The sequence below is a fragment of the Sprattus sprattus genome (genome assembly GCF_963457725.1).
Source record: "Sprattus sprattus genome assembly, chromosome: 21".
Lineage (NCBI taxonomy): Eukaryota > Metazoa > Chordata > Actinopteri > Clupeiformes > Clupeidae > Sprattus > Sprattus sprattus.
In genome coordinates, this window is record NC_137919.1 from 1,123,351 (window position 1) to 1,136,784 (window position 13,434).

A 13,434-nucleotide genomic window follows, 5' to 3' on the forward strand; every position below is an offset into this window, starting at 1 on the left:
CACTGAACTCTTCATAAAGGAGTTAGACCTCCACTGAACTCTTCATAAAGGCGTTAGGCCTCCATTGAACTCTTCTGTGTGTGGGGGCATATGTATGGTCCCACATGTTGTCTCATGTATTGGTTGGGTGTGTTTACTTGTATGTATTGAACAAATGTATTTGGTGTATTATTAAATTTTTTTGTTTTTGCAATTGCAACATATTTATTGCCTTCCATATTGTGTGTTTGTGTGTGTGTGTGTCTGTGTGTGTGTCTGTGTGTGTGTCTGTGTGTCTGTGTGTGTGTGTGTGTGTGTCTGTGTGTCTGTGTGTGTGTCTGTGTCTGTGTCTGTGTGTGTGTCTGTGTGTGTGTGTCTGTGTGTGTGTGTGTGTCTGTGTCTGTGTCTGTGTCTGTGTGTGTGTGTGTGTGTGTCTGTTTGTGCGTGCGTGCGTGCGTGCGTGCGTGCGTGCGTGCGTGCGTGCGTGCGTGCGTGCGTGCGTGCGTGCGTGTGTGTGTGTGTGTGTGTGTGTTTGTGTGTGTGTGACAGACTTTCATAATCCGGAGGCTTCTCCCAGGCGCCTTGTTTGGTTCCACCTCAAAGGTAATCTTGACCATCTGACCGTTTCACTTGTCCAGCTCTGACTTTATACTCTCTCTCCATCTCTCACACACACACGCACACACACACACACACACACACACGCACACATGTTGACCTTCTGACCGTTTCACTTGTCCAGCTCTGACTTTATACTCTCTCTCCATCTCTCTCACACACACACACACACACACACACGCGCACACACACGCACACACACACACACACACACACACACACACACACACACACACGCACACATGTTGACCTTCTGACCGTTTCCACTTGTCCAGCTCGGTGCTTTGCATTCATTTTGGGTTCACTCTGATTGCATTTGCTTGGCAAATCAGTGCCCTTGCACAGCACACATGTCTGAAATCACATAGAGCTAGCCAAGATATTGGTTCAAATATATTAATGTTATTATATATAGTATAAATATAAACATTCATTTTAAAAATCAAATACAATTATTTTTGTTTCTTAGTGTTACTTGTGTCTGATGGCTTTTTGTGATTATGTTTAGGAGTGTGAGCATCAGTCATCTGAAACTGGAGAAGCACGACCTGATGGACAGGTGTGTGTGTGTTTTTAGTTTGTTGTTTTTTTAGTGAGGTGGGTATATGTGAGCATGTTTATGTATAGGCAAAGACATTTCATGAGGCTCTGTAGTTCTGCAGGAACACATGCTGATAGGCACCAGTAAGGTGGCTGAGTAGAAAATACAATCTGGTTCGTGGAACACAATGCAAAACCTGCTAAGCATTTAGTAAAATTGATTATAGATTAGGCTAATAGATTTTCATAGGTTATTTTGTTCTTGTGCGCATCTCTGTGTGTATTTGTGTGTGTGTGCATGTGTGTTTGCTCATGTGTTTGTTTGTGCGCAAGTGTGTGTGTATGTATGCGTGCATTTGTTTGTTTGTCTGTTTGTGGGAATGTGTGTGTGTATGTATGCATGCATTTATTTGTTTGTGCATGCGTGTGTGTGTGTGTGTGTGTGTAGTAGTTGTAACTATTATTCATCTGTGTGGGTTGGTAGCTGTGACTATTCAGCTTCATATTAAGTGTCCTTAGGTTGACTGTGCTTATATAAGTCATTCAATTTCAGTACAGCATACTGCTCAAATTACCTACCCACCCAAAACCTAATACCAGTCTCACTTGTTCAGATGGACTGTACTGTATATTGTCACATTTGTGAGTGAAGGAATTGAAACGAGGACTATTAAAGGATTAACTGAAATGTCAAAGACAATCCAGTCTTTCATGAAGGCAGAACCCAAAGAGGCGACGTTAAATCTGTGCTCGTAGTCTGAGTACAGATTGTCATTGTGTGCACTTTCAATAGTTGTATGCACAGATGAACCAAAGCTTTATGAAAACAAGCGATTAACTTTGATAAACTATAAAGGACATGTGGGCTGCTGTGTCAGTTACACCCTTATAGTGTGATCGCAGGTTCTGGTTAGCATGCATTTGTTTGCTGTGATGTCTGTTGTTCAGATCTAGAACACAACCACTAAAGGTGCATCCTGAATGAGTAAAGAGGCATCCTTGTAGCTATGCTACATGGCAATGCTCAGTGTAAATGTAGCTATGCTACATGACAATGCTCAGTCTAAATGTAGCTATGCTACAGGGCAATGCTCAGTCTAAATGTAGCTATGCTACATGGCAATGCTCAGTCTAAATGTAGCTATATTACATGGCAATGCTCAGTCTAAATGGGTAAAGAGGCATACTTGTAGCTATGCTACATGGCAATGCTCAGTCTAAATCTAGCTATGCTACATGGCAATGCTCAGTCTAAATGTAGCTATGTTACATGGCAATGCTCAGTCTAAATGTAGCTATGCTACATGGCAATGCTCAGTCTAAATGTAGCTATGTTACATGGCAATGCTCAGTCTAAATGTAGCTATGCTACATGGCAATGCTCAGTCTAAATGTAGCTATGTTACATGGCAATGCTCAGTCTAAATGTAGCTATGCTACATGGCAATGCTCAGTCTAAATGTAGCTATGTTACATGGCAATGCTCAGTCTAAATGTAGCTATAGCCTTGTTCACCCCCATAGATATGAGCCCGTGTCTGACCCGTGTTCATCATGCTGTTGCATACAGGAGCAGACTGTGGAGATACTGCCAGTGGAGATGGCAGAGGTTCCAGTGCCAGGCGAAGGAAATCCTCTGGACTCGGAGGACGTACGTCAAACCACTGGGGTGGGGGGGGAGGGTGGGGGGGTACAGTTATTATAGCCTCTACCAGTGAGTGAGTAAAAATGCCACATGTTTCAATGAAATGTGTGAAAGAAAGAGAGAGAGAGAGAGAGAAAGAGGAAGAGAGAGATAGTGTGTGAGAGAAAGAGAGAGAGAGAGAGAAAGAGGAAGAAGAGAGATAGTGTGTGAGAGAGACAGAGAGAAAGATAGATAGAGTGAGAGTGTGTGTGTGTGTGTCGTCTCCATTGTACTGTTCATGAGCAGCATGACAATACCAGCATGACAATACCAGGATGATGAACACAATGCCTTTTTATCTCGTCTCAGGATGAAGATGGCCTACTGGGCTGGTGGAGATCAGTTGAAGGTGGGCTGTGTGTGTGTGTGTATGTGTGTGTGCGTGTGTGTGTGTGTGTGTGAGTGTGTGTGTGAGTGTGAGTGTGAGTGTGTGTGTGTGTGAGTGTGAGTGTGAGTGTGTGTGTGAGTGTGTGTGTGTGTGTGTGTGTGTGTGTGTGTGTGTGTTCTTTTGATTAGCATGTGTAATAGTGTGTTTGTATTTCTGCCAGGCTGGGAGGAGTGTGAGTGTGAGTGTGAGTGTGAGTGTGAGTGTGAGTGTGTGTGTGTGTGTGTGTGTGTGAGAGAGAGGGAGGGTACTTTGATTAGCATGTGTAATAGTGTGCTTGTATTTCTGCCAGGCTGGGAGGAGTGTGAGTGTGAGTGTGAGTGTGAGTGTGAGTGTGAGTGTGAGTGTGAGTGTGTGTGTGTGTGTGTGTGTGTGAGAGAGAGGGAGGGTACTTTGATTAGCATGTGTAATATTGTGCTTGTATGTGTGTGTGTGTGTGTGTGTGTGTGTGTGTGTGAGTGTGTGTGTGTGTGTGTGTGAGAGAGAGGGAGGGTACTTTGATTAGCATGTGTAATAGTGTGCTTGTATTTCTGCCAGGCTGGGAGGAGTGGAATGAGTCTACACGTTTTGAAGATGGCGAGGAGGAACTGTGCGTACACCAACACTTGAACCTTTTTGTTACTTTTTCAGTTTATTAAACTAAATTTGAACTTCTACAGTTTTTTTCATGTCTTGTTCATTTTCCAACCTCTCTGCTCCCTGTCTCCCTGTCTCCATCTAATTTTGTCTTTCTCCTTCTCTCTCTCTCCTCTCTCTTCATCTCTCTCCCCTCTCTCTGACCCGCCCTCTCTTTCTCTCTCTCTCCCCTGCCCTCGCTCTCTCGCTCTCTCTCTCTCCCGCCCTCTCCCTCCCTCTCTCTCTCCCCCGCCCTCTCTCCCTCTATCTCTCTCCTCTCTCTCTCCATCTCCATCTCCCTTTCCCCCTCTCTCTCTCCCCATCTCTCTCTCCCCTCTCTCTCTCTCTCTCCCCCACTCCCTGGCTCTCTCTCTCTCCCCCTCCCTCTCTCTCTCTCTCCTCACCTCTTTCTCTCTCCCTCTCTCTCTCTCTCTCCCCCATCTCTCTCTTCATCTCTCTCTCTCCATCAGTGCTGTGGAGGCGGCTGCTGATCGTGTCTTCATGGCGGCGCGTCTGTTCGTGCGTCTCTTCAACCAGCGCGGCGCCTCCCTGCAGGCCCGCATCCTGGAGCTGCTGGCCCTGGCCGACGCCGCCGACAGCTTCCACAAGAAGACGGTGACGGCTAGCGTCGGAGGGGGCGTGGCCAGCGTGGCGGGCAGCATCACCACCATCACCGGCCTGGTGCTGGCGCCCTTCACCATGGGCACCTCCCTCATCGTCACAGCGGTGGGCATCGGCGTGGCAACGGCCGGCGGGTTGGCATCGGCCTCGGCCAACATCACGGACACGGTGCACTCCAAGACCGACCGCAAGAAGGTGGAGAAGATGATCCAGGACTACCAGGAGGAGATCAAAGACATCAAAGAGTGCCTGGACTTCCTGCAGGTAAGGGGGCTGACTCGGAGAGTAGGGCTCTGGTCCAATAGTCCTAAAAGTAAGATAGCTGTCTTACTACCTTGGTGTCTCGTCAAGACAGCTGTCTTGCACGAGGTCATTTTTAAGGGTGAGATATCTCAAGAAAACTTTGTTTACGAACGTTCTTTTATTATAGCATGAACCATAACATGTGACGTTGGTATGCTGAAAGAACGTAGGTTACCGGGTCTGAATCGAAGAGTAGGAGTCCAGATTCTTTAGTAGTGGCACAAACAGAGTCGTAGTGTGCCATCTAGAACAGGACAGGTGTAGTTCACGTGTCTACTTCTGGTAACTATGCATCCTCAAATGGAGAGATATTTTGTCTATTAGGTATATAAAAACCAGAAGTATATCTCATGTATCTCATGTTCCTCACAACCCCCAACATCAGCAGATTATCTGTAGTAGTTGTCCTTTTGTGAACATTATGAATGACTTACTTTCACTCTCAGTCACTCTCAGTCTCTAAATTCTTCCCTATGTTCCTCCCAACCCCTCCCCCAACACACACACACACACACACACACACACACACACCTCTGTAGACGGGCATGGAGACGCTGGAGGAGTGGCACTTCGAGCAGTACATGGAGAGCCTGTCCAAGCGCGCCATGAACCAGAACGTGAAGCACGTGATGAAGGAGGGCGGCCGCGCCGGCAAGGCGCTGCTGGTCAACACCGAGAGCCTGGTGAGCACCGTGCAGGTCCTCGGCGTGGCCGGCACTGCCGCCAAGGCAGCCCAGGTCATGAGCATCACCACGGGCGTGATGTCGGGGCTCTTCCTGGCGCTGGACGTCTTCTTCCTGGCCAAGGACTCGGTGGAGCTACGCAAGGGCGCCAAGACGGAGTTCGCCACCAAGCTGCGCGAGGTCTGCAAGGACCTGCAGGGAGGCCTGCTGGAGCTCAACACCATCAAGGAGCAGCTGCAGAAGACCATGGATGGGATTGAAGTGGATGTGGAGGAGGACGACGAGGAGGAAGAGGAGGAGGAGGAGGAAGAAGAAGAGGAGGATGAAGGAGAGTTGTTGAAGTCTGATCCAAAGAAGCTTGCCCAGCTTGAAGAGTAGTTGACTTGTGATGAGCTGGATTTTTCTTTTTCCTTCTCTCACGCTCTCTTCTCCATCTCTCTCTTTCCCTCTCTCTCTCTCTCTCTCTCTCTCTCTCTCTCTCTCTTTCTCTCTTTCATCTAAGTTATGGCACTGTGTGTGCTTCAGTCTCTGTGAACTGGTCGTCGCATCATTGAGCTGTTGAGCAGATATCTGTCCTTAATGACCACAGGGACAGTTGAGATAGACTCCATCCACAAAGTCCACAGTACTCGACCCATGCTCTCCCACTCAAACACAGGAGTAACACTGCTGCTTTACTCCAGCTGTGTCGGGTTCAGGTTGTTAGACATGTCCCACAGGCCTCCTTTTTTCTCTCTTTGACAAAAGTGACTAATGATGAGTGATGAGAGACGAGATACTAATGCCATGACCATGACGTCCCTAACGGACTCCAACCGAGGGCCGCTAATCACTAATTAGCAGGTCCAACTTTACTCCTGATTTTAAAACCTCTGTTAGAACTGGAAGGAGACAAGAGACGTCACACAAATATTTCTTTTATTTATCATGCTTGCCAGTGTGGAGTTTTGCACACTGTCAAGGGGCCGAATGTAAACACACTACATTGTCACAGTCACAAGGTTGTCTTTCATAGAATGTGACCGGTGTGTTTGAAGTTGTGACGCAATGTTTAGTGTGACTAAGAAACTGGAAGGGTTGCAAGGTTAGCATTAATCAGTAATTAGCAGATCCACTTTTACTTCAGGTTATAAAACCTCTGTAAGAACTGGCAGGAGACTAGAGACGCCGCACAAATATTTCTTGTATTATTCATGCTTGCCAGTGTGGAGTTTTGCACACTGTCAGGTGATTTAGCCGTTGGGACCGAACGTCGACACACTCCGTGGTTACAGTCACAAGGTTGTCTTTCATAGAATGTGACCGGTGTGTTTGAAATTGTGAAGCAATGTTTAGTGTGACTAAGAAACAGGAAGGGTGGCATTAATCAGTAATTAGCAGATCCACCTTTACTTCAGATTATAAAACTGGAAGGAGACAAGAGACGTCACACAAATATTTCATGTATTATTCATGTTTGCCAGTGTGGAGTTTTGCACAAATATTTCGACACTGTCACTGTCAGTTGATGAATCCGTTGGGACCGAACTTCAACACACTACATTGTCACAGTCACAAGGTTGTCTTTCATAGAATGTGACCGGTGTGTTTGAAATTGATGACCGCAGGGACAGGTCAGATAGACTCCATCCAAAAGATCCTCTAGAGCCCTAAGTGCCACTCTTGATGCTCATCCCGTCCTCTCCGACTCAGGGACTGGAATAGCATTACTCATCCCATCCTCTCCGACTCAAAGACAGGAATAGCAGTACTCATCCCATCCTCTCTGACTCAAGCACAGGAATAGCAGTACTCGACCCATCCTCTCTGACTCAAAGACAGGAATAGCAGTACTCGACCCGTCCTCTCCGACTCAAGCACAGGAATAGCAGTACTCGACCCGTCCTCTCCGACTCAAACACAGGAGTAACACTGCTGCTTTACTCCAGCTGTGTCGGGTTCAGGTTGTTAGACATGTCGGGTTCAGGTTGTTAGACATGTCCCACAGGCCTCCTTTTTTCTCTCTTTGACAAAAGTGACAAATGACGAGTGATGAGAGAAGAGATACTAATGCCATTAGCGTAACGTCACTAACGGACTCCAACCGATTGTAAAACCTCTATTAGACCTGGAAGGAGACAAGAGACGTCACACAAATATTTCATGTATTAATCATGTTACCATTTGGAGTTTCGCACAGATATTTCGACACTGTCACTGTCAGGTGATGAATCCGTTGGGACCGAACGTCAACAGACTCCGTTGTCACAGTCACAAGGTTGTCTTTCATAGAATGTGGCCGTGTGTTTGAAATTGCGACACAATGTTTAGTGTGACCAAGATGCTGGAAGGGTTGTGAGGTTGGCACTCGCGACGTCATCACATGTATGAAATCATGCGCGACATCACAATATACTCTTCCATACTAGGCCTGGGGAGATTATGCGGGGTGTGTTGGAATAAGTAGACAGTGTTTGGTGTGACCACGATGAGGGAGGGGTAGGGGGGTTAAATGACCATCAGCACTCCTGACATCACCACCTGTCTGTAGCCATGACCACGTGTCTGTAGCCATGATTGTTATAGACTGGGTAGGATTCTGGGTAGAGGAAGTAGGCTTGTTATACTCTCACTTGGTGATGGCTCAAATGGACTATTGTGAATCATGACATTGATTGAGCCATTGAAGGTCATGCTGTTCCGAAGGCATAGGTGTGTGTGTCAGGTGTGTGTGAGGTGAGGTGTGGATATGTCCGTGGGTGGTTGTGTGTACAGAAATATGTCTATTTTAAGAAGGTGAAAAACGTCAGGTTACGTGAAGGTTACGTGTCGTTTTCCTCACCGACGTTACATATTGTTCTACTGTGTATAGCATTTATTTCAGTTCTGATGTTATGTGAAGATGTCTAGTTGTTTGTATTTTTTTGTTTTGTTTTTGTTTGTATTGTTTTGTTAAAACATTATTCCACTAGTCTGACACTGAAATGAACTCTCAGTCTTCTGCTGAAGTGCCAGTAACAGGAAGTAGGTCATGAAAATATAAACAAAGGATTAGCATTACCAGGTGATTTCCCTAGGTCAAACTGGGCAGCACTTTAATGTCCAAATCTGAAAAGTCCAATAGTGCTTTGGCAATTGGTGATTTTATGTTGGTATACAAGATGGAAACTAGTTGATTATTGACAAGGACTTCATTCTAGGGGTCGCAACCTCTCAAAGATTCACTCATTTTTAATGTGCTTAAATTAAATTGGCATTACTCAAATTAGGAATGATTTGTCTACTGTTAGGTCTAGGTAAAAAATGATCTCCTCACATAATGTGTTGCGATTAACTGAATGTAAAGCATTGGGTTCTGTACTGTATCATACTGAAGGTCAGGTCAAAATGAAGACTTCTGTGCCAGAACACTGCCTTGACATGGATGCCAAATGTACCAAAGGAATTCCGTTGACCAGCCAAAAGAAGTTGTTTTAGAAACAATTAAGGACAGTTGCTGAATTGGGTGTAATGTTTTGAAGTTTAGTAGAAGTAGTAGTGGTGGTGGTGGTGAGAAATCTTGTGTTTTATTATTTTTATTATTATCATTTGAATTTTAACATCTATTCCTATGTATTCTATTTAAGCAAATTTCTTTTGTACAAATTTTAGTGAAATGTATTTTGAAATTATGAATAAACTGTTTTCATCCTAGACTCTATATCTACAATGATTTATTTTGTCTAAAAACGTTTAAACTACAGTTTTATAAAAATGCATATGGTCTTGCCAGTATTTCAACTTCAGCTATATGGTAAGCACCCGGGAAAGTAAAATACCAGTTATTCTTGTATGTTCTCCACACACACACACACACACACACACACACACACACACCTTTTCATGGTTTCGGGGGTTTCATGAATGAGTAGTCTGTGAACTGATTGCGTGAACTTGTTCTTCTTGGTCTTAATGACGAGCTTTACTAGCAACAATTTGCGTCACATTCACATTCACCTCCTCATCTGGAAGGCATTTCATTACGTAAGTCAGGAATGCGCTTCCTCATCACTGGGTCATTTCCTCTCATCCGATTTTTTGTTGTTGTATTAGTTTGTTAACATTTTTAATGTTTGTGATAAGCTATGTTTTCCTAGCCTGGCCATTACCAGCCTGTGACTCCATTTCATTCCGTCTTTCAGTCTGGGCCAACCCAATGCATTTTGGTTTCCGAGATGGGCGGGTGCTTATCTTGAGGTTTAAAATCATTGGAGTTCCCTTAACCAATCAGCAACGTTTAGTAAGCATTCGGTAGATTAAACTCTTCCCAAAGCCAGTTGGGAGAAGAGCTACGACGTCCTTTCCAATCATAAAACTTACAAGAAAATACTCTTGTTCTCCTTTTAATTTTCTGATGTTCTCGAGAGTTGAGACAACTTTCCCGATAGCTTTTCGTGTCTTTTCCTCCAAGGCGAGTTTTGCGTCACAGCTCTGAACTGTTCGCTGATTGGTCCTGCAAAATTTTGAGTTCTGGAGACGATTGTCAATGGGGTTGGGCCAGACTGAGTATGAGCTTGAAATCAATTCAGGCGGAAATACGTAGGCTGGTGTCACCAGGCTAATGTTTTCCCAGGTATATGTCAAAAACGTAAACACTCACAACTTAAACACACACACACACGTGCATATTCATAAAGATAGTAATGATTGTGTGAATGTGTGTAACCAGTCTCACTTTGTTTTTAGTAATTTGTCTCTTTTCTCTGTAAAAGATCATGTAGATAGGAGAGACGTTTATATCCCGCAATGATTGGAGGACTTGAACTTGAGCGTTATGGATTATTTTATTGACTTTACTTTCTCTCTCTCTCTCTCTCTCTCTCTCTCTTTCTTTCTCTCTTTCTCTCTCTCTCTCTCTCTCTCTCTCTCTCTCTCCATCTCCCTCTCTCTCTCTCTCCATCTCCCTCTCTCTCTAGTGACCAGTATGTCTCTCTCTCTCTCTCTTCCATCTCTCTCTCTCTCTCTCTCTCTCTCCATCTCCCTCTCTCTCTAGTGGCCAGTATGTCTCTCTCCCTGTCTCTCTCCATCTCCCTCTCTCTCTCTCTCCATCTCCCTCTCTCTCTAGTGGCCAGTATGTCTCTCTCTCTCTCTCCCTCTCTCTCTCTCTCTCTCTCCATCTCCCTCTCTCTCTAGTGACCAGTATGTCTCTCTCTCTCTCTCTCTCTCTCTCTCTTCCATCTCTCTCTCTCTAGTGGCCAGTATGTCTCTCTCCCTGTCTCTCTCTCTCTCTCTCTCTCTCTCCATCTCCCTCTCTCTCTAGTGACCAGTATGTCTCTCTCTCTCTCTCTCTCTCTCTCTCTCTCTCTCTCTCTCTCTCTCTCTCCATCTCCCTCTCTCTCTAGTGGCCAGTATGTCTCTCTCCCTGTCTCTCTCTTCCATCTCTCTCTCTAGTGGCCAGTATGTCTCTCTCTCTCTCTCTCTCTCCCTCATCTCTCTCTCTCTAGTGGCCAGTATGTCTCTCTCTCTCTCTTCCATCTCTCTCTCTAGTGGTCAGTATGTCTCTCTCCCTGTCTCTCTCTCTCTTCCATCTCTCTCTCTAGTGGCCAGTATGTCTCTCTCCCGCAATAATTTGAGGACTTGAACTTGAGCGTTATCGGCTCTTGCTTCTGTCCTGTATTTCCCAGGTGTAACTTGAGTATTCTGAATCTTCAGGTCGGTGATTGTCTAGATAGGCCACACCAGCTGGGTTGGCATTGTGTTCGTCATCTAAAAGGGACACACACACACACACACACACACACACACATATATACACACACACACAAACTGTAATATTGATTCCTTCTGGCTATACGAGCTGGAGTGTCATTGTGTTCGTCATCTTAAAGGGATTGTTAAATTAAGAGTTGTGTGCTGCCGGTAAGATGATGGGGGGGGTGTAGATGTTGACACCTGTGACCTGGAACCATCAACAGCAGGTAGTGTGACATGGCCGCCTGAACTGATGAACTCTCAGTCTTCTGCTGCAGTGCCAGTAACGGGAAGTAGGTCATGAAAATATAAACAGGATTTGTATTACCAAGTGATTTCCCTAGGTCAACCTGGGCAGCACTTGTCTGGGAAGTCCCGCCCCTCTTCTTCCGGCCAATTTGATTTTGCCTCAGAAGTGGGTCTGGCAAACTTTCTATAGAAGTTCATTTCAGCATTCTCAGGATCACAAACTGGCTTTTGGCTACCTGGCGCGCCATTGGCGGATTTAAAATAACCACGTCTACGTAACAAAAGCTGAAGCACGGAGAATTTTTAAACATTGGACATGGTGACGCCAAAGCATCGCAAAACTTCGATAAGGCAAGTTTTCTTTGAAAACAGAACAGAAACTTGCCCTGGAACAATTCATACAGAAAAAATATGTGTTTGCTTTATTACCGATCGTTGTATCGTTGTATAGTATCGTTGGTCTGATTTGTTAAAGGCGTGTCCAATTACGTGACTGAAGTGGGCCGCTGTTTAGTAGTTCGCCAGACCAACTGAGCAAATGAAATGCAGTGAAGGGGCGGGGAATTCCCAGACAAGGGCAGCACTTTAATGTCCAAATCTGAAAAGTCCAATAGTGCTTTGGCAATTAGTGATTTTATGTTGGTATACAAGATGGAAACTAGTTGATTATTGACAAAGACTTCATTCTGAGGTGTCACAACCTCTCAAAGATTCACTCATTTTAATGTGCTTAAATTAAATTGGCATTACTCAAATTAGGAAAGATTTGTCTACTGTTTGTTCTAGGTAAAACTGATCTCAGGCTGCAATCACACAATCATTAATATCTTTATGAAAATGCACGTGTGTGTGTGTGTGTGTGTGTGTGTGTGTTTAAGCTGATTCACTCTCACATACATATCTAGACGATATGGGAACTGTATTGGTAATGGTCTACCAATATTCACATAATAAAACTGCTTATTCAGATAATGAAAGCGCTTAGTAGGCTACCTGAAGATTTCACAGAACGGCTTTGGTTTTCCTGTGCAGTCTCTGAGAGCCGCTTAGAGGTGTCTTTTCCCTGAACAATAAAATCACAAATGTGTGTGTGTGTGTTTGAGTGCGTGTGTGTATGCATGTGTTACTGTTTGTGTAAAATCGTATTTGTGTGTGTATGAGTGTGTTACTGCTTGAGGTGAACTGCTTGAGGTCCTAAAATGTGCTTCAAGTTTCTGACAATAATGTAATGAAGTGATAGTCTAGTTCAGCATCTTTCATATTCTGTAGATATGTGTGAGCATGGCAAGTCATGTTAATTGTTAAGGATAACAAATTAAATACTGAGTTTATAGACTTCTACACGTGTGTGTGTGTGTGTGTGTGTGTGTGTGTGTGTGTGTGTGTGTGTGTGTGTGTGTGTGTGTGTGTGTGTGTGTGTGTGGGTGTGTGTGTGGGTGTGTGGGTGTGTGTGTGTTTTGTGTGACTTCCAGTCATTTGAAGAGGAGTGTGCCCAGATGCTAGCCTGGATACCAGCCTGAACTCCGCCCACAAAATGTTTGGTCTGGGAGATTCAGTCTGGACTTGAGCTAGTTGGGAGAGATTCAAGTTTTCGAAAAAGTCGAAAAAGCAATCTGACCACCAATCAAATTGTAAGGGCGGGCTTTATACAATGATGGACAGATGATCAACCAACGCTTGAGTTGAATTAACCGGTAGATTCGAACTCCGACCAAGATGGCCGCATCTCGGGAGCTTAGTGGGGAATATTTTATGTGAATTAAGCTATCTACTAGACTTTTTAATGTCTGCATTGACTCGGTTAGTTGTGTATGTGCAACACAAATGTTGCAGAGTATTGTTTGTCTTAACTAAAGCTCTCTAGACCATTATTGTTAGGTCATTGCTAACGCGTACACCAAAAACCCATTGAAACACACTGTAGCTTCTAGCCTTGAGTGCTAATTAAGTAACGAGAGCAGGCATATCTCAACAGATATTGACAGCGCATTCATTTTGAAAGAGGAACAGAGAAACGCGATCAAGGCATTTGTCGATTGAAAAGATGTT

At 44.7% G+C, this 13,434-nt stretch overlaps 1 protein-coding gene across 2 annotated transcripts in view; it reads left to right on the forward strand.

The window, feature by feature from the left end:
- The window catches only part of LOC308382249 (uncharacterized protein), a 16,012-nt gene extending 8,865 nt beyond the window's left edge, over positions 1-7,147 (forward strand). For both annotated transcript variants that reach the window (XM_080859946.1, XM_080859945.1), the window contains exons 15-21: positions 529-582; positions 1,106-1,156; positions 2,707-2,787; positions 3,130-3,169; positions 3,743-3,794; positions 4,291-4,705; positions 5,284-7,147. In XM_080859946.1, the coding sequence (XP_080716072.1) occupies positions 529-582; positions 1,106-1,156; positions 2,707-2,787; positions 3,130-3,169; positions 3,743-3,794; positions 4,291-4,705; positions 5,284-5,805 (1,215 nt within the window). In that variant the 3' untranslated portion in view covers positions 5,806-7,147. The remainder of the gene's footprint in view (positions 1-528; positions 583-1,105; positions 1,157-2,706; positions 2,788-3,129; positions 3,170-3,742; positions 3,795-4,290; positions 4,706-5,283) is intronic.
- Positions 7,148-13,434: the final 6,287 nt, after the last annotated feature.